The 23,208-nt window shown below is 31.1% G+C and overlaps 2 protein-coding genes across 3 annotated transcripts in view; one reads left to right on the top strand and one right to left on the bottom strand.

The window, feature by feature from the left end:
- Window positions 1-23,208, top strand: part of LOC130896290 (homeotic protein antennapedia-like) — a 414,695-nt gene that overhangs the window by 159,528 nt on the left and 231,959 nt on the right. The gene's annotated exons all lie outside the window — the stretch shown is intronic.
- Window positions 18,993-23,208, bottom strand: part of LOC130896540 (uncharacterized) — a 127,455-nt gene continuing 123,239 nt past the window's right edge. Inside the window, exon 6 of the mRNA XM_057804723.1 lies at window positions 18,993-19,143. Coding sequence (XP_057660706.1) covers window positions 18,993-19,143 — 151 coding nt within the window. The remainder of the gene's footprint in view (window positions 19,144-23,208) is intronic.

Below are 23,208 nucleotides of genomic sequence, written 5' to 3'. Positions count from 1 at the left end.
AATCATTGGCTGTAGTTGATGATTCACCTTGTACGTTTTGTAACATAATTAAGAATAAAATATTATCATTTCATCATGATTTGTTTAATTGATAGACATTCTTGTTTGTGACATGCTTTTACTAGATGTGAAAAAACAATTAATTAATCAGACATGTTTACTAACCGAAATATATATTGTTGAAAATTAAAGTTACATAAAAATATCCTTGAAAAAAAAATCGTATTGGTGACGGTGCGTCTCGACACTGACAAATGATTGATGACAGTAACAGACCGATCAATTAAGCACAAACATATTTTTAGGTTTTTAAAATGGCGCCCAATATTTCATGTGAAAGAATCGATATTAAAACTCAATTAAATATATTTTTTTTCAAATACGTCTTTTTTCAGCATAACTAATGTTATAGGAACAACAATCTCTGCTTATCTTGTCTAATTCTAAAAGATTTATCTTTTAAATTTTGATTAGTTGTTGTTCTAATGAATATTATGTAACAAACGTATGATTAATAAATAGTACCACTGACCCATTTCACATAGGTACTACTGTGAGTTATAAGAAGCACAATATCGTATAAATTTGAAATTGTGGATGAAATTTACATCAGAAAACGCTAATTGTGTCAAAAGGCTTAATGTATTGTATATAAACGACAATGTATCCAGAAGTTATCAGAATTTTGTAGACGACTTGTTTGTCTTATATAATAAACATGCGTCATGGCGTCACTAGAGATATCACGTTTGCGTAGCCAAAAATTTAATATTAGAGGTTCCTTAAACGCTTATTGAATAATTTAAATTATTTCCATTGATGGAAATGAATTTGAACATGTACAGATGGTGTGTGGTTTCTGAGTTGAAGTCATCAAAAATACTCCAAATAAGTTTTTTATTTTTGTTGCAAGACGAGATACAACTCTTGATACTCATCTTAATTTTATGACGTATTTGATTTCTTCCATGGTTTCGAGAACAGTATATGTTTTTGTAAATTATTTGATGAAGTTGTACTGCGACCTCATAGTATACTGTATACCCATCAGAGCTGCTTTTGTCGACGATCATTTACACCTCGCCCCAGTTTAATCAAGTGCTGTAAGAAATCTAGTGAGAAGATGTGGTATATTTTTTCAAATTTCGAAGGATCCACTTTTCAGATTTATTACTTTTCTTTAAGCCATTGGAAAGCTTTTGCGTCCCATTCTTTGATGTTTATATTTAGGAAAAAAAATTATGTCAAGGACATAATTTCTGATATTGATAAAAAAATTTGGTTCATTTTAGTATTATAAAACAAATATCATTTGAATGACATATGTCGTCTATATATTAATGTACTGAATGTATATGAAATTCATATAAAAATATAAATACCAATTCTAAGGAACTAGAAGAACCATTCGTTTTTTTGATTATTGAAAAGTGACGTCGTTTGCTGTATTTGGTGTTGAGTATAAAGTAGCGTAAATTGAAATTTAGTTTTTCGAAACAATTATCAACCTTGAATCGTCAAATAAATACATTTGATTCTACTGTGCAATATTAAATCCCAAAATTATAATTTTTAATAGTTATTTTGAGAATAATTCTAGAATTTTTAGTCAAATTGATATAATAACAAGTATTTTATATTTTTAGCCCCCCTTGTACCCTTTAGAATACCAAAGTTATATTTTAGAGTCTACATCTACCTGTGGGTATCTGAATGTTCCGATTATTTTTTCTTCCCTTATGTTATACATCTATTACAGATTTCTTTGTGTGAAATACGAAAATCAATAAGTGAATAGTTCAACGATCTTTCACTAGGGAGCGTTATGTGTGGGATACTGACTAGTGCTACTCCCTGTCGGAAAGTAGCCAACAAGACTAAGGCCCGAAATATGAAAATCAATACATTAGTTCAAAAAGTTTTGCTTTGTTTAAAATTAATTTGAATTTGTTTTACTTCTATGATACAGTTTGTTGTTATGAAATATTACCCCTGCTACCTTAAGAAAAAAAGTTTTACAAGAAGTTTTCGTGTCGGTTTCGTAACGTACTTTTTTTGTTATACACACATAATCGACGTTGGATAGAACCACTGTACTAAGTGAAACTGGATGTGAGAATAAAATGCTATTAGAAAATGATTTTAATGGAATGACTAGTTCAGCTACCAGAACCACAAAGTTAGATTTATTTTTTGGGATTAATACAAACTCAAGTTTACCATTACAGTTTTCGAAAACAAAATAATTTCTACTAGACAATATTTTTAAACTAGGAGAACCATTTTAGGAAATCTGAATCACACCACTACAAATCACTAAAAAAGTTATTAGATTGGTAGAGATGACGTAAAATACTAGTGATATTAAAATATAAAGTCTGGAAGTAACGAATCCCAAACTAAAGAATAATTCAACTCAATAGACACAAGGTAAAAGTGACAATAAAATAAAATAAACAAATTGTAAAATTGAATTTATAAAGAATTTCAAGGTCGGTGTCTACCTTTGTAAGAAAGTTAAAAACATTAGCATCTACTATTGTCAAATTTGGTGACACATGAAGTTTTGAAAAGTTTTCTTTTTATTGATACAATGATCTGATCTGAGTCGTTTCTGATCAGATGGTAATAGTTCAGATTGAAGGAAATACTATAGTCGAAAATTGCATATTTCAGGAAGTAGAGAATGTTTGTTTTTTGTAAATAGAACTATATGAGAAATAAATCAGTTTAACAAAGAATTGATTCAGTATGAAATACAAGCAATCATTCCATTGCAATTACAAGAACTTATTTGATCCAGAAATACGACAAATATTTGTTTGTTCCAAAAATAAATAAGAAATTTCCAAATGATACGAAAAAGACCCAAAACCTATTAGAGTTAATCTTTACCCTTAAAACAGTAATTTTAGTACCTAGAAATCAGATGTGGTATAAAAATGGTATAATAATTGAAAGAACTATTTGCATAATTTTTTATTTAACATTATTTGTAACAAATCAACATTTCACAGTAAATCAGACCTATTAAATACATTGTGTATAATACGTTAACTCAAAAAAGAAACAGTAAATAAATTTATATAAAGTTATAGATAATTATTCACTAAGAATCTACCTCACTGTCGACACTAGAGAAAAAAACTATTATTGGTTCTATAAGATCATCAACAATCCTAACTAACTTGAACATTCCATCTTCTTCTTTCAAGACATGTGCAACACAATTTTCTCAGTGAATGTTTGTTAAATTTTCCAAGGATTGCAAGATCCTTTACATCTTTTAGTTTAAAAGTAGTACTATAACATCAATTCATGTATATTCAGGTGAATTAGCTCCTACTTCTGTCAAATAGTGTCGATTAACAATCCATTGAAGCCGATTGAGATAGATTGTCCCTTTATGTCTTCTGATGTCCTTTGAACTTGAATAACATCAATTCATGTGTATTCAGGTAAATGACTACTACTTTTGTCAATCCATTGAAGCCGTTTGCTTTTGCCAGATAGATTGTTCAAATCTGTAGATAATCTTTGAAAAAGCAAATATTTTGGAATTAGTATTACTTTCATTTAGTTAGGTTTCATCAAGGTAATAAATTGGTCTCTGTCTTGCTTATACTGTTTGAAGGATCTTGGATAATTTTTTCTAAACCTTACAATATCGTTGCGTTTATTAAAATACTCTTTCTATTTTTTTAAGTATTCAACAAAATGTAATTCTTAGTACATAAGATGAAATGAATAAAGCTTTCAGCTCATATGAAAATTAGGATAATTTGTGGCTTACTTTGAATTTATTTCTTTCATAACTTTATGTAGTGATGGACTAGAAATTTGTGGTTAATCTGGGCATTTTTTTATTCCAGTAAAATTTTCTTCAAAGTTGGCATTTTAAAAAAGAAACCATGAACAATATGTCAAATTATATTTTATGCTGTATCGTCGAAAATTTCTACAATTCCTTGACGACTCCACTAGTTAGAAGAGCCAATTTTTCCAGTGTTTCTATAATCTTTGAATTGATTTGAAACGTTTTCACCTTTCACCTTTGTCTCTGGTTCATCATCTGAGATTTGTTTATACAATTTTACAATATTTTTCTTCTTTATAAGTGGACTAAAATTACGGAGCTTCGTATCTGTTGGTACATGGAATATTATCGTCCAATTTCAAATTAGTAATGGCAAAAACTGTTTTTATATCCTAATAAAACAATAAAAAGAACGCAAAGTAGAACAAGATAGACACTATTTGTTCATAATTTATACAATTATCAATCATAACATATGTCAAAAGTGGAATCTACATAATTACCGACTTAAGTTAAAATCAATCCTACTTCATTGAAAACGAGGTATATATTTGAACTTCTATAGCTAAAGAAGGTATTCTAATAGTTTTGAATAATCTTTGTGTAAGACTATTCTCGAAAGAAATACATGGTTTCCATCTACTTTACAGAATTTTTAATGAGTGACAAGTAATAGAAATCAATTTGAGTTGTAATCGAAACTATATTTCTTACCGTAATCAGTAATGTTTTCTATTAGGTTTGTTATTTGATAGCTAAATATGTTGCTTTCATTTAAAATTCCTGATCGTCGAGGTTGATAGACCCGCTTAGACGTTTAGGAATTGTAATGTACTTGTCGGTACACAAGTAAGTAATGCTAATTAATTTGGCTGATGAATGCAAAGCAAAAAGTTCAATTTGAAACTGCAATTTCAAAATAAATTTTCTATGTAAGAATATAATTAATGTTTAGGACGTATATAACAGAAGTAACAGGCTTGTATTGAGTAGCAAAGAATTGGTTCTTTGTCTCCTATATGACACTTGTTACAAAAATAAATATGTAAATTTATGATTGTTACTCTACTATTTAATGAATAACTGCAACAACGAAGTATGACTTAATATAGATGTGGGCAACGCCTTTTCAGCACCTATTTTTTCATTCACAAGATCGCGCTCTTCGGAGGTAGTTATAATAGCGAATATACTTCTTGAATAGAACCAAACAAACTTTCAAATTTATATTGTTCTTGTTTAATCCCAGAAATGATCGAATAATTTTATTATCTGTAATGATGTCTGGAGACATTGCATTTTAATGGGCTTATAAACATACCATTATAAAATACTATATTTAACTGATACCTTTTAATAATGAAAACCAGGTCACTAATGAAAAAAAAAATCGCGGAAAACTACAATCAAAACAATTATATGTATGGTTACAATTCATCACAGGTTTTCTCACTTTGTAAAATTATAAGCGGCTTACAGTCACAGATAAGGAATCCATCATTAAGATTTGTGCAGAGTTGTACTTAATATATATATCAAGCGAAGATAATTTCAGTAAAATTAAATACAAAGATGAATTTGTTTCTCAAAAGTTTTATATATAACTAATTACATTTTATAATGGAAATTATCCATAGGGCTATAAAATATTAGGCAGAAAAAGCTGTTGAAACGACTTTTTATTTTTTCTTGTTTTTATTGCTATAATAATATATATGGTAACAGTAAAATCATAATGAGGAATAACTTTTCAACCTCATAGCTATGACAATTTCGTGGAAAATTCTAAAATTGTGACTTATCAAGTTTTTCTCTTATAGTAGTGATTCATAATACATATATACTACATTATAATTATTCTAAAACATTATCATTTTTCTTAGAAACTCTGTCGTATAAATCAATTATAAGTCTATTTAAAACTGGTCGCTCCAATTCTCGGTGCTAATGTTCGATCATTCTTATTTTATTAATTCCACAACGGAGGGGAATTTGTGGGTAAAGTGTCACTGATTCATGTCTATCTTTTTAGTTGGGATCTATTGATTCCATTGAATTTAAAACACAGTTGTACGGAGGAAATCTTAAAATAATAAGGCCATTCTTCTTAGGCTTTTCTTCTACCGTATATACCTCTATGAGTTGCTTCTTTTTATAATGCTTTTCGTAATATAAATCTTGTTCAAGTAACCACTCACGTATGTCTACTTCGGGAGAATATTTAGTTTGAATTTTACTAATTTGTCTTGAATGATACGAAGCGTTATCTAATACAATTATATTGTTTGCATTTAATGCTAGTACCAGTTTTTCTTCGAAGAACGTCCTTTCAATATCCTGTTGGTAATCTAAAGAGCTATCCTTAACAAGAAATTGAAATAAAAAATTTACCTATGGGTTGGGGTTTGCGTTTGAATTATTATTTTATATCTAAAACCAGGTTTTTTCAGATCTTGCTAATGTACCTACCCAACATACCTCAAGGATATGTTTTCTTTTTATGTCTCCAAGAACACCTGGAAGATTTGGCATTATGTTTGATACAAATTGAAATTAACCAGTAGAAGGTTTTATTTTTGACAAATTTCTTGAAATTCTTCTTTCGTCTCATTGTCACACCCTGCTTAGCAATTTTGTAGATTGTAGTCTTTTTTCAATTATTTGAACTATATTTAGGTTAGGCTCTGGTAGGACGCTTACTGAATCTGGAAATCGACCATATTTTTCCAGTATCATTAGATTGAGCAACTGGAATTCCAAGTGATTCATTTTTTGTGAAATGTTTATCTATACTTTCAAATGATTCACTAGTTTACAAAATGAAATATTGTAATGCGGACCTGGATAAGTTGTTTACTATTCAGGTCGCAGTTCTTTTTGTAAAGATAACATTTTGCACTATTTGATGACCGATTTTATTTTCAGAAAATCCTGGAATGGAGAAAAAAAATTATGATATTTATGTTAATTCTCAAAGTATTCTCGTGAAAGTGACAGTATTGCAGAGCCTTTTGTATATAAATCAATAACAAATCGACAAAACACGAAATGCATAGTATCCCCACACGTTATCCCAATCATTTTCCAATCTTACTTTACTTTCAATACGTTTTTGTATACAATTTTAAATCATTCAACGGATTTGTATAATACACATGATTATAATGTTTATTGTTGACTTTTATGAGTTTTACGACGTGTTTAATGGACATAACAGTCACTAAATCCATTTTATGGCACTATAACATAATGAAGTTAATACATATGGGTCTGACGGTATCAAAAAAGCCGCCAGCGAGGTTATGTTTGGTTTGTTTGACTTGTGCAAATTGAGGAGGTACTTAAAATAGACTTTTATAACTTGTTACACAATCAATCAAGTCGAATAGATCTTTAAATAGCGTAGTAAGTAGTCTAACATTTGTTTATCATTTTTATGGTTTATTAGGTCTTTATGTAGAAGCTAAACTTTACTTTTTAATGTAAAAAAATGATCAAACCTAAGTTGATTAATTGGATTAATTAAAGTGCGAAATAGGAAAGAATTATTTCAGAAAAAATTATCGATTATTGTATTCATACAGGGTTTCCTAATTTTACTAATGTGTTCGATGCAAAATGCAGAGCTATCATTTCGTTGGCCATTTTTATAGTAGTATAGTATTTGCAGTAATTAGTTTCAATTAAATAAATATTCATAACGTTAAATAAATATTATCGAAATTCGTTTTGAGAATATCTTACTGGTGCTTTTAGCTTTTCAATTCTGTTATGAAGTAACCCTAAAAAAAGTTCAAAGGATTTGTTCTATTCCTTATATTTGTATTTTTATTATTATGACTACTTATATTTAACTGAAATATTTTATTGTTTCATAGCATTCGTACATTTGTGGTTATCAAGCTAGCATGTCTTAGTACATTACTCCGTGATAACAACGTACAGAAAATAAGTATTAAAATAATAGTTGGCCGGATAGAATACTCAAGAAAAGACCAAACATAAAACTAATTATAAAATATGATTGAAATCTCTGCACTCCGTTGTCCACTCAATAGATCCTTTGCTACCTATCCTTCTGCCTGGAAAACAAGAATCGATATTCGCCAGGTTTTGCGAAATGGAGAGGTCCACTTCGTTGAAATCAGATGTCGAAATTTGGTGTTCGGTATGGAGTGATCTAATTCTTTGACTAAAATATCTTAAATAATATATCACAACGTAATAAGGAAAATGGATGAAACCACAGAGTTGGATTACTGAAGAATTGCAGCAATTATATCTAGATGTGATCAAGTTCAACACAGCATACGAGTTTTAACCAAGGGCAGGTCCAGTAAAAATTTTGAATACACTCCACAAGATTGATTAAAAAGATGGAGTCAAATATTATGTTTCAAAGAGAATATCAATATTAGAAATATTAGACAGAATTGAAAATATTTGCGGGAGGATGAATGTAATCAGAAAATACGTCAATAATTGTTTTCGATTGTCTCATTATCTGTCGATCGAATTTATTTCACAAATGAATTGATTTTGACTTAAATTGACATTGAGTGTACTACACACTAATCATATACATCAATCCCAGTTATCAAACTTATATCACGACAACTTTTATACTACTCTAGCAGCAATATCAACTAACTTTTAAGACCAGAATGGGAATGTACGTTTATTTCAACTATTTCAATCAAATTAATGATTGGTACAGTTTCAAGTAGCTTAAGGACGCAATTATCATCAAAATCGGAATTCACTTAAAAAGTGCGACAAGGAGTTTATTAAAAATACTCGTTCTAATGTAACTGATAACAAATACCGTTAACGAAACCATGTCAGGTTAGTTAAATGTCGTCAATAAGTAATTGATCTCTATATTACATTTAATTGTTATTCAGTAGTGTAATTTGCAGGTTTTATATCAATTTAATAACACTTTATTGGTGTTATTACAGTAATTAAGTTGCGCCTGATACCCGTCATTCTACAACCATTTGACGATGACTTTTATGTTTGTTTATTTAACTTTTCATTAGTACATTCTGTTAAAGATAATAAAAAAATGTATATGTTTTTCATCAGTATAGAGTAAAATGCGTATTGCAGCATTTACAAGGTGTTCAAAAAAATACGTCCATACAACTAGTATGTCTCATACCTTCATCTAGACAAGACAAGACAAGACAAGACAAGACTTACCTTTCTGCCTTATCAGTCTTCTACTATACATAAAAAATAGAACAAAACTTATAAATTTTATTGGCAAATAGGTACTTATAGATCTTATGTCATCTTTAATATACAGGGTTTTCGACCTGTCCAAACTTCTTTCTATTATTCTATACAGCTTATGGTTACAAAAGACCAATAATCAGCGCAAGGTGGGGTGCTAGGAGTTCACGTGCATCGAGCGTACAGGCACATTTAGAAAATATTTCGTGTATCTAGCGCACACTACCTAGGTCGACTCCGAAAGATCGTTCGACGAGCGCACAAGAAAATTCGATATGCCGAAGTGAGTCCTAGAGATGGGCAAACATACGATCTTTTAAATAATTATTATTATTAAAACAAAAAGAAGAACCATCAGCAACATCCAAGATTTTCCAAAATGAGCAAATGTTCAATATTATATAAAATATTGAACAAAAATTGTTTTTTTCTGAGCATTAGTACATTTTTGGTACTTATTAGATTCAAAATTGCTTATTTTGGATTATCCAAAATAATGCCTGTTAATTTAAAATGGTTAGGTTAGGTTAGGTTAGGTTAGGTTAGGTTAAGTTAGGAGACAAAGACTATAATCGCATTCTGGATTCTTTTTTCCATTTCTCGTCTGATTAATTCTTTATCATAATGTACGAAAAACTTTTATTTATAATGATTCATTTTTCAAATTTGAAACGCTACGACTCTTCTGTAGTTCCCTCCCAAACATTCCTAAGAATAGGTATGCTGTAATCCAGCTTTCACTTGTGTATAAACTGTTAGATTATTCATTTTTCTTTTTTTTTCAAATACTGTAGAATATTGTAAAGGAGCACATTGTTTTGTACTTTCCGTAGTCATGATATGTTGCCGTTATTTAAATTTCATCAACACTATCATTTCCTACTTCTACCTTATCTGATTATTTTTTTTTCTCCGTATTTTTTTCTTGCTAAATGATGCTTTATTTCCAGATTTTGTTTTTCAAGTTATTTGTGTTGCTCATTTTTTTTTTCCATTTCTACTAGTTTAATTGAATTTGTCACATTTTGAATATTTACTTTCGAATTATTGGTAGTTTACCAACCTTAATTTTAAATAAAATTTTCGGTTATTATTCTTTTATCTTCATCACAATGTTTTTTAATTCAATTTAGTTAGGTAGTGTGTGGAGTTGTGACATTGATTTTGATTGAATTTATAGCAAAGGGACCTTTTATTGACAAACTTCGATTACCTCCATATTATCGAGTTTTCAACCCAATTATGGATTACACTCATGTTAAATGCAAGTATAGTAGAAATGATATTACAATGAGATAAAAAAAATAAAAAGAAATTATGCTGAAAGTCCTAAGAAGAAATGCAAAGTTAGTTGTTATTCAGGGGAAACAACATGTCGGATCTTCGATACCAGTGCCCTCGATGGTACGTATCTGAACTAATCTATTTTCGCGGTTCGTTTAAATTTACAACACAGAATATCTACTGTTTTCTATGTTATTTATTTCCTCCCAGCTCCGAATGCGCAGTTTCCTGAATTAACGATAAAAAAATGGCACACGTTGTATTTATAAAGTTATATTTACATACATTTTCAACTAAACTAAATGTAGTTTTTTGCAAAAAAAAATAAACTAAAATATTTCAGCCCCTTTCAGACCAGGTATCGGAAAAAAAAATAATATAACAGCAGTAATCACTTGGGCGCAAGCACATTAATCATCTTACGTTACCGCCCCCTTTGGTTGGACACTCACTCTAACATTGACTGATTTATTGATGGAAGTGTCGGCTTTCTTTCGAATAAACATCATACTTGTTTTTGCGATGAGGTTCTGTAAAAGCAGTGAACCTCCTGTGATTCTATAGACCTGTTGTAAAAACAAAAACCGCTTTGTCTTTATTTATATTTTATTCTCGGTAAGATCACAATAAAGCCGAAAAGACAATGAAGTTGTTTAGTTGAATGAAGATGAATTTGAAAACAGATCATGCACATCCATCGAAATTTGTAGCAATAAAAACATAACGTAAAAATATTTTTGTCATTCATTTTTTATTTTTTGAAAAGGTAATGACAAGTTTGGGGTGGTGAAAAAAATAAATTCATCACATAACTTTTAACTGCGTCTGCATCAATGAGAGATAAAGCGAAAGGCATTACATTTCTAAAGGAACTGAAACTATCCTTGCACATTAACTCTGGGGCCATACTCAAAGTGTCATGGAAACTGAGCTTTGATGATCAGTACAAGTTTACAGAAGGAATAAAAATAATGAAATAATGCTGTGAACTCGCCAAATGATGAAAATTCTGACACTAGAAGAAGATACCCATATGATGGGAAAGGTGAAAAAAAATTTCTGTCAAAGTTGATGTTAAGAGAGCAAAGAGTGGCTCCATTGTACTTAGACTTTGCACGAAATATTTGGACTTTTTGTTTGTTATCGAAATTTTCTAATGAATTGTAATAAGTATATTATAAAAACCTGTTCAAGAATCTCACAATTGTTAACGATAAAAAATTTATGTACAAATATAATGTCCGTCTGTTTGTGACAAATTTTTGAAAAAGATTATGAGAAATTTATTTGTAGACTTAACAAATTCTTACTTCTCACGTTATATTCACAGCTGTGAGAACACAACTGTCCAAAGTTTTCGGTTATTTTTAGAATGCTAGTAAACTCAATTTATCTTATATGGTATTAAATAAGTAGATGGATAAACCATAGACAAAGGTTATCTCAGTATTTAGTGTCATATTTATAAATAAATCAAAATAAATTTCTAAATATTCTCTCCTAGATTACATGGTGATAAGCTTAAATTTATTAGAAAAAATGTTTTGAATGATTGGTACAAGTGGATAATTTGTCGATAATTAATGATGTTTTATAGAAATATTTGATATTTGTCAACGACAAGAACACGTTTTCTATCAAATTTTTGACTAAAAAACAAGCTTTGCTAAATTTTTTTCTATTAAATTACGAACAGTTGGCATGTTTTCAAAAACAAAAACAAAGTCAAAGTACATATTTTAGTTATAGTTTTATTAATAAATTTATTTTCCTCGTGATACAACACTTCTGTATCATCGAACCGACATTTATACTCCAAAGCTCAGCTTTAACGCACCCTATGTGCAACTCTCCGAAATTTATACTTGGATGAATCGTGACTAGATGCCGCCACTAGGCTGTTTTTGAGAACAACCCTAGCTGTGGGGTTTGTTGAAAATATGACCGAGGGTAACGACTTTTAAAACTCAGATAATTAGAAAGTTTGATATTCGCCTCTACCACGTAACTTGTTATGCTTCTTACAATTATAGTACAGATGTAATAAAACTTTAAAAATCATGAAATGAATGGTAAATTTTCCACATTGTTAAAATTTGTTATACGTACCATGACAACTTCGCATTTGATACTCTTTATTTGAATTATACTGAATTATACCTTTCTAGTTTATTTGTCGACAAAATTTAATAATCTTTTCTGCTTAAAAAATCAAATCATAAGAATTGACGATTTCAAATACATTTTCAAATATTCCTAACATCAAAGTTATCAACTTAATTTTCACCAATTGCATTGTTTTGAAAATGTTCAAGCAACTTTCAATATCACACATGTATCTGTATAGTATCGATTATAGATATATAGATAGATATTTAGATCATATGCTCACTATTCTCACGTGGCATTCTATTATACGTAAAGTAGCCCCGAGAGTGGATGATCAACAGTAACTTTTAAAGTTAAGCAACGCTAAAAACATCTCAAAGTCTTTAAGAGATAAGTATATCGAACCCACGAATGATAATTAGGACGTCAATATTTGCAATATTGAGCCTTCATGTATTTTAGCAAGTATTAATATGTGCAATTTAACATTTAGTTTATTTATAATGATCCAGGAAATTTCATCTTTATCTTCATATAATCAACTACATATTGTTCTCTTATTCAGATACGAGGGCTGATTTCTTTGCTTCCCCCTTTCCCACAAACCAGTGACTTATCGCGCATATTTCATAAGAAGAAATTTTTTCAGGAATTTGAGGTTCTCCTGAGCGAATTGCTGACGCGGATCTTTCATTAAGCGCGTTATCCAGAGCCGGATTAAGATTTATAAGGCCCGGGGCTAAAATAATGACGGAGCCCCCTTAAGTAATTCGGAAACCCGGAAAAATTCACAAAATAATATCAATACGTTAGATTTGTGGTATCAACACATCAAAAAATACTTGGACCTTGGGCCCGGGGCTATAGCCCTCCCAAGCCCCTAGCTTAATCCTGCCCTGGCGATATCTTGATTAAAAGAACAACTTCGCGCAAAATACCTCACGTAATTTTGATATTAAATATAGATCTCAATAACTGTGACTTCTTTTTGTAGGTAATTCATTAAAATTACATCTTCAGCATCTTAAAAGTTAACATTTCTAGCTGAAGGTTGTATCTTGCGGTGGTTAACCTCGATGTTTTCACCCATCACTCTGCATTTTGGTTTTTATATCATAGTAATGGATTTATCTATTGTTACTAATATTGACAAAAAAAATGTTTATTGTGTTAACGTGTGTACCAACATTTGCTGAAACTCGTGGTACCCATCATGTTGTTATGATCAATTCGGTAGTAAGTATATTTTGTACTACGTGGAAAGAGGGAGCACAAAGTTCAACTATTTGTTTAAAAGTCACACGTCATACATGATCGTGTAGTGGTTGAGGATACTCTACACCACATTTTTACTATTTTATATAATATTACAGATCCCCCTAATCTATCCAACAAATCTTTTTGACTTTGCGTTTGGGTCAAATTTTTTAAACACAAGTATTCAATCACCGCGCTGCTGGACACGATCTATTTTGACATTGAGCTGTGACTCTCGAATTCGGGCTTCTACTCTAGCCTCAACATTTCAGAGTGATGATAATCTGTTGTTATTATATATAAATAGGTCTGGTATTACGCGAAGGGTTGAAGCTAGGTAAAAATATTGATATTTTTTCTCCGATTAAAATTATTTTTGACCTTTACTTTCGAGCAATATATTCCAGTTGGAACTCCGCATGTGCGGAAACCAGATTCTTATCGTTTAACGACAAGCAAATATCTAATTTTCTAACGAAACGCAGCGACGAATGTTTAAGAAAACCGTAGCAATTATTGACAGCTGTTTGGGTGTACCGTTTAAATAAGCATTGAATAATCTGTAGACCGCAGTATCCTTTTTAACGTCATCAGAATAGGATATTTACTTCATGGATTTGTGTTTTTAATCTGAACAGAAGAACAATTGGAACAGCTTCTTCTTAGATATTATAAGTTAGCAAATAATTATTTCAAGGAAACTGAAAATTCTGAATACAACCATCTTATTTTCTTTACAGCGCAATCCTCTGAAGAAAAATAGAAAGATGCATAACGCTGTAGGGTAAATCAAGTTCGATTTTTTTTTAATTATTGATAAATTATCAATGTTAAGAACAGAGCTCGGCACGGCTATTACACTAGATACTAAAGTTAGCCTGCTAGAAGTCATATCGCAGTATTGCCAAGCTATTCAAAAAACTATATATGAAAATACAATCCATTTTCCAGAAATTTCAGAAATGTAGAAAACCATTTTTTCATCATTTTCAATGTTTTTATTAATATTTTGTTGATATTTATCTAACAGTGTTGATTTGCGAACGAATTACTTCAAGAAGGAACAGAAAGAAAATAAATGATTTATCACTTTATATATTTTCCGATATTAAATTAAATTGAGTGACGTCGAATCGTTTCTACTATTGATGAGTGCAGCTTGGCAACAGTGGAGGATTACTTACCGCATGTTATCGGGGCACTGTGTATTGGCCATTACTCTTTAACGGCCTCACACGAATGAACCCACTGATTAGTGCTAAGCAACAATGCCATGACGTGAGAGATAGTCCCAATTATCGAAAAAAATACAACGTAGCTTAAAAATAATTTGAGAAAACGTCAATTTCAAGATTTTTTAGATAAGTGAATAATTTCAGGCATGCCGCTGACGACGTATTGAAATATTTGGAATAACGGTTCAATTTTAGAAACTGAAAATGCGGATAGCAGAGATGATTCCAAGATAACATTTTTGTTTGTAATAATAGAAATGAGGAATTTTTTCGTGGATAGTTGATGAGGACAGTTGTCTCGGTATTATATGAAATGAAAATGATCCAAATAAAACTAAATAAATCATGTATAGACAATTGAAAATTAATCATCCAATTGACTATTTTACATACTTATAAATAATTGATCCAATACAAGCTTATGGTAGATCAGTGGATAAGAAAGAGTATGTAAAATTACTAGAAATAGATGCGAAGTGAAACGTTACTAAATAGGAATTTGATTGTGTCAAATGCTTTGGTTAGGTGATGGATTATATAAATAGATATAAAGGAGCTCAATGTTTATGAATAAATGAAAAAGGGATGTTTGGTGTGCACTTAGACTTTTTATCGAGAGGTTTGGATAGAAAAACTTCGGATGTGAACCTTAGCATTAATTTTAGGGAGCATAAATATGAAATAATCACTTTTACTCTTTTAATATCAAAGTCATCAACCTACTGTATGGAATTCATTGCTTAACATCTTCTCCAGACTTAGCAATAGATAATACAAACCTACTGATAAACGTCTTTCATGCATCTTGAAATTATGAGTGATAGTATCCACTGGATTGATGTAAATGTAGTGTTGGCTAGACATAATTTGGGACCCCAGGTACTACACATTAGAGAGAGGTGCAACAAATATGACAAAATGTGCATTCAATTCACCAACTATTAATTTTCATGTTTGTCAATATTGAATCTAGGATACAGTGTACTCTTGTGATCATGTTTTAATACATATAATTGGATCTCTATCGAAACTTTAGGGTCTTTAAAACAATCAATCAACCTTTATGGTTGCCAAGATAGGTCTAGTCAACACATGACTACCTATTCTGCTCACCTAATAAAAAAATACCATGAACGATGATGGTATTTAGCTGCATTTAAATTTTCCTTTTCCAAAGTATATAATTATTGAAACTTCATTGCGTAGCAATTCTGATTGGTTATGGGAGAGTAAATCAATTTTAGCTTAAGAAGTCACACTGCCTCTAGTCTCGGTTGTCTAACATAATAAATAATACGAAGCGGTTGCCGCCAAAGAAGTTTTTATGATGCTTTCAAAGCTTCATTAAATGTTTTTTAAGATCCTGTATATCATCTGTTTCAACGAGTATGTCTCATGCACTCATGTGTTGAGACAACTAGTTCTGGTTTATCAATCTGCTACTATAGCCGCTTTAGTTAGATTGTGTTTTCAGTGTCAATCGTAAAATATGAATCTCGAGCAACGCATCAACATAAATATGAAAAAAAGTTAAAAGACTAAAAGTGGAAATTTCATTAAAAATAAAAATAAATAAATGAACACACATGATCAGTTTAATAAAATGTGGTAAAGAATCCAAAAGAAGCTCAAAAAATCTTAAATGCTCTCTATGGTTATGATAAGGCAACTTTAAAGTTGAGAACGAGGAATAATTGAACCGATCAAAATGTGTAAAATGTTTATTTCAACCGGTACAGGTTCAAAATAAAAAAATTTATGAGCTCTTACTGTAAGAAGAAAGAGATCTGAAAATGGACAAATGCTTTCGTCCTCATGATAACACGCTTTGTTATCAGTCGCTTTCTTACCAGATTTAGCATCATGCGACTGGTTCTGGTCGAAAATAACATTATGAGAAAGGAAAACGATTGTCATTGTCAAGTTTGTGAAAATAGAATGAAATATAAATACTCACATCGCCAAAATTCTTGAACCACCCTCGTAAATTTTAAAACGAAATATTTATCATTACTCCTCTTTTTTACATTCCAAATTTAGATATCAATATTTAAAATATGGTTCATGTCGATTTATTGATTGTTGAGTATTTCTTTGTGGCGATAGAATTTCAGAAAACAGCGTTTGATGAAAATGTGGAACTAGGCAACTAATATAGAAAAAGATCGGTATGTAATAGGTTATGTACATAGGAATTAAACCATCTTCACCTATAAGAAGAACTTATGTCGTTTCATTTCAAGTACCACTATACAGCGGAGACTTGCTGGAACCAATTTGCGGTAGGAGACCATTAAACGTACCGAGCTACCTTCCAGATGAATTGCCGCTCGTTTAAAGTGGGCACGACCACGTAGAGACTGGCTTTTAGCTGGGATTGTACAGTGACAGGGCTTTCAAATAGACTTTTCTGGAGCAATTTCGCACAATTAATCTTGTTATCACCCTCTAGAAATTCATACCCGAGGAAAGACAAGTTAAATCCTTATTACAGAATAGGGAAGGACACACCATTAACCCATTTTTAACTCTTGAGTAGGTTTCTTGTATATTTAAAATTGGCAATCGTTTTATTTTGCATTATTCTTTGTTTGTAATTTTTTTATTATTCAATTAAAATTCAATTCATTAAATTTTCATTGGATACATAGAATTACGACGTCGGTACGATACGAATGTATCTTAATATCGTTTCCATAAAAAAATATAAAAATAGAAATTCATTTCGCTCAAAGCCAAGAGGCAAACGGATGTTTCTTGAAATGCAGATCGCGATATGAGCAATCAGATAGCGCTTTACAGGGTGTCGTTAGAACACCGCGCTGTCCATTGTACTGTCCGCCATATCAAGAATTTGTAGATGATATGGGAACAAGAAAGAATAGCTGAGAACAACTCTCGCTCAGGCGCAAATAAAAGATATACATCGTAGTTTGCATATGCTCGGTCGAGTTGTCCAAACGTCATGCCATATAGAACCATTCACAAAGACAAGTGGTTACATTTTACGAGGGTCTTATCAAAGTATCCACAATAGTTACATTCACGTTAAGCATCACGATCGATTGGAATTCGTCACTACATGTCGACACTGACTGAATGACTCAAGTCTACGTACAGAAATTCAATACAGTACGAGATAACCTAATTGATAAGGTGTATTTCTTTCATTAACAATTGCTGACATTTAAAAGACATATCGATTGAGTAGCATAGCCGAGGTTATAAATTTTATTATTAAAATAAGTTTAAGAACTGAATATATTCATTATAAGGTAGTCGGAATATTGGATAACGCTCTAAATAAATTAAGATCAAAATCCTCATAATCTATGTAAAAATATGATAACATCCTAATTTTTTTCAATACTATATTTGATATAAATAAATATTAAATAAGAAAATACTCGGAAACGAGTATCTGCCCACGATGTTTAAACTGAGTAATAATTGCATATGTTTGAAAAAAATTGTTGGTTGGTCTTTATAGTTTTGCGATAATATTCTCTGTGCAATTCCATTACTAATTTGTGAGAATATAAAAGTATATGAAAGAATGTCATCCACCACAAATACAACACGAACGAATTAAGTGGAAAATTTTATTGGAAAAATTCAATTTCACTACATGTTAACAACTTGAGACCACAAAAAGGCTACTGAAATAATATTACATGTTCCCAATTCAAGTTTTATTGAAATTAAAAAAAAAATAAAACAGCAGATTTGGATGATAAGTAATCACGTCTTATCCCTTTTGATTTGCATAAAATATCTAAACAGAAAAACACATAAACAGAAGGTGTTTCGGTCAAAGGAGGTAGAGAGATTCTTTGGATAGAATTTGGTAAGATAAAAAAAATTTAATAGGAGGAGGGTTTGTTGGGGTGGGCGCTGATAAAGGAATTGCAGCTCTGCAGTAAGACTGGGGTTGTGGTGGTTGCGTGGAGTTGTGTTTGCTAGTTTAAAGCTGAAGCTACTTGCATGCTAAAACAGAGCTTGCAAGTAAAAACGGCTCTTCTCAGTTTGGGTTCTATTTTTTTGACAAAATTTTATTTATCTTTTTCTGATTTCTGGAAGGTTTTATTGATCTTTCTTATTTTTAAATTTAAAAGGGGGTGGGTGGGTACAGCTTCGGCTGCGTTATTTCCTATGGTCGGCTGAGGTACCGGTTCACCAGGTTGCAAGGAAACCGCAGAAAACCTGCAACACCGAGTTCAAAGGAGGTATAAAGCTGGTTTATATACTGTGACATCTACAGTCTAACCTATATTTGAAACACAAGGTTGAATATTATTTGGAAAATCGATTCATAGTAAAAAGATGATAATTTCTTGTTGCAAATTATTGAACATAAACTAGGACAATTCGATTGAGATTAAAACGATAATTGGACAACCTCATAAAAAGAAGATTCGTTATGGGTGAGGGTATAATGTAGTAATTAAGGAGCATGCTAACGTTGAAGTAGAGATCTTTAACAAAATAAATAATAAAGAAATCTGTGTACATAATTTGTAGGTACGTCGAAATTCTGAGAACAGTTGAAGGACTGCGTGACCTGATAGGAGAAGTTCTTCCGACAGAAAATAAGTCAGCATTCATTTCGTATAAGTACTCGGATTCTTTGAACAGATATTTATATATATTTCTATTATTATAGATTGCGGCAAATTTCTGTGATTACTCGATAATAAGAACTTTTTTGTATATAGCGATTTTAACGAATATTGAAGAATACATTAGTTTAAGTGAAATAGAAGTAGTTAGTATATTTGACGTTATTTCAACAAAAATTGTAAGAATAGAGAAAATATGCATATATCATTAATTTAGAGAATACTCATATTATTTTTATATATATTTTGCTCCCAATATGTCTTTTTTCACGCCGCCTATGTTAGTACTTATCTCAATATCTCCATTCGTATTTTGTCCATAGACTTGTCTACGGGGTGTTAGCGACTTAGCGACATATGACACTGCGAGTACATTCATTCTATTTGTGGCTGATTGAATCAATCCGCTTTATTTCATTCGTATATATTAGCACACTTAACATAATGGATATTGAAAAAAATTATAAATTCAATATATAACAAAGTATATGTACTTAGTACCTAAATTGGAGGTGGATTTCGAGAAATTATCACTAAAGAACAAATTATAATCATTCAAGTGTGAATCTACACATATTTCAGAATTAATCTAAACCTTTTATGGAAAATACCTCTATTTTTAAAAGATTTTAAAACCGTTTTAGATGAACAAGTCTTCCACTTTTCAGGTAACAATGGATTCAACGGGGCTAAAAATTTTATAAAAACGTTTGTTCGCAAATATTATTTTTACCACACTCGGAAACTCATCTGAAAAGGTGGAAAGCTACCCCAGTCATTTCCATAAATTGGGGTTTTTAGGTAACAAATGTACAAATGATGCTATATTCTCCCTCCTGAATAATGTCTACTCTAGCATAAACAGCCATTATTTCACTGCAACAACTTTCTGTGATTTTTCTAAGTCTTTCGATTGTATTAATCATAATATTTTAATTAACAAATTGTTGTACTACGGTTTCAGAGGAATACCTCTATCATAGTTTAAGTCATACCTTACCAATAGAAGTAAGGGTTGATACAACGATGTCTTCTTGCAAGCCAACAGAATATGAAATGCCTCAAGGCTCAGCACTAGGTCCAATTTTGTTTCTTCTATTTATAAACGACATCAGTGGTAAAATATGTCTATTTGCAGACGACACTTGTTTCTATTGGAGCAACTCTGATCTCGCGACACTTCTTAGGACCATATCTGGTGAAATAATCACGCTTAAATCATAGTGCGATTCTAATCTTCTTTGTCTTAACGTTTCTAAAACTACTTTCGCTAGCATACAATAGTAGTTGTGGTATAAATACGTACTAACAAAATGAAGTTGAAAAAATTGTCTGCGTGATGGTCACCACGAATGTTAACAAATTCACACGAATAAGCTTGAAAAGACAGTTCCAGTCGTGCTGTATAGAAAAGAAAATTAACTTGCAATAATAATAATAATAATAATGGATGAGTCATAGATACAACAATATGATGTAGAGACTTTGTGAGGACTGGAAAAATTACCAATAATTACCAATAATTCCAGAAAAAACTTGATAGGACATGCTAGCCGTATTTTGGGATGTTGAAGGCGTAATTTTAATTGATTATCTGCAAAAGGAAACAACATATGTTTATTATACCAAGTTTGTTCCAAAATAGCATAGGCCATCTTCGAATTAGTTGAGTATCCGTCATATTCTCCAGATTGGTAGCCCATCAATTACCGGCTGTTTCCAAAACTTGAAGAGCACTTGCCAAGTGAGCAATAATATACTGCGGTAAATTAGTTTGCAGAGGATAAACAGTGCTTTTTTGAGACACACTATAAATGCTAGTACATTGATTGGAAAGTGTTGAAGCCTTACTGGAGAAAAAAAATATATTCCACAATATTGAATTGTAAGTTTCAGTACAGATTCAACTTATATTCTGAAATTTATTGAACGCCGTAACTGCATTTATAAACCGTCATTTTGTGAATTATATAATCATCAGTCCTGTTACTACAAATAAATTGAATACAGATAAATATTTAATAACAAATCATTTAGTCATATACAAATATCCATGTCATTCAATGTAATTATGAGGCGTGTCTATTTTAAAGAAGCCATCAACTTAACTGACATACTATAAGGGGATGTACTCGAAGAGGCGTAAAACTGTCCGATGTCCAACTCCTCCTTCCTCCAAATATAACAAATTATCAAGTGTACACATTTATTTGCCATGTATATTATACCTACATATGCTTGTAGTGGTTAATAATATGTGTTATGCTCATATAATTAAAAATAATTGGCAGTGCTGTAACATATGAAAATTGTTTAAATACATTATTATTTACACAAGACTTAGTCGTGTCATAATTGGACATTCAATGTAATAAAAATATTATAATATATGTTCAGTGTACTCAAGTTGGTGCCAAACATACAGGAAAACATTCAGGAGGTTATTAGCTCTATAAGAATATGATGGGTCTCTATTTTGTAAAACTTAATCTCAAACAAAGAGATTTGATAATTCTTTCTTTCCTAATTCTTCCCCTCACAATGTAAAAGGAATTGAATACTGACGATTTGGCATTTCCATATGCAGCTTTCTATTTTTTTTTATTAAATTTAAGAATAAATATAAAAACTTAATTTTCTGGTAATACCTCTCGGTAGGTTTTCGTGAAACAGTGAAGAATTAGAATACATGCTTATAGAACTACAACAAGAAGCAAGAAAAGTAGGCCTAGAAATGAACATTTCTAAAACCAAATTCATGACAAACCAACGGACAAACAAAGAGAGTATAAATGTGCGAGGACAACAGATAAAGAAAGTGAACTCTTATATCTACCTAGGTCAAGAATTAACATTGGGTAAAACCAATCAAGAACTTGAAATTAACCACAGAATACATCTAGGATGGGCGGCCTACGGGAAGATGCGACACGTCTTCAACTCCAACCTACCCCTCAAACTAAAAACCAAGGTTTACATGGAATGCATTCTCCCAGTAACAACCCACGGATGTGAAACATGGGTCCTAACAAAGAAAATCTTGAATAAATTAAAGGTACATCAAAGATCAATAGAACGGAAAATGATAGGAATAACGCTTAAAGACCATAAAACCAATGAGTGGATAAGAAATAGAACCAAAATCGAGGACATAGTGAGGCGAATAGGTAGTCTTAAATGGAACTGGGCCGGACATTTTGCTCGAAATAACACCAACTGGAGCGGAAAAATAACAAGATGGAGACCTTGGGGGGAGAAAAGAAGCACCGGCAGACCACAACAAAGATGGTATGATGATATCAAGAGAACAGCCGGACTTAACTGGTACCAAGTGGCACAGAACAGGGAAAACTGGAAAAATATGAGAGAGGCCTATATCCAAAGGATAGAAAACGGCTAGAAGAGAGAGAGAGAGAGAGAGAGAGAGGTTTTCGTTGCTATTTCTTAATTATATACTTATATAAATTCGAGAATTGCTATGGTGTGTTAAAATAAACTGGAAGAGATATCAATAATTATTTAAATGAAATGTTTTCAATGTTTATATTTTGAAATTATCTAATCATTATCTTATTACTATATCTTTTCAAACCTTCGATAGAATGCTCTGCTATACATATTCCTTTAAGAGTTATGAACTCGTTTTTGC

Source organism: Diorhabda carinulata, chromosome 7 (assembly GCF_026250575.1).
Source record: "Diorhabda carinulata isolate Delta chromosome 7, icDioCari1.1, whole genome shotgun sequence".
Classification (NCBI taxonomy): Eukaryota; Metazoa; Arthropoda; class Insecta; order Coleoptera; family Chrysomelidae; genus Diorhabda; species Diorhabda carinulata.
The sequence above is the reverse complement of the archived record's forward strand: the minus strand, read 5'-3'. Positions and strand labels throughout refer to the sequence as shown.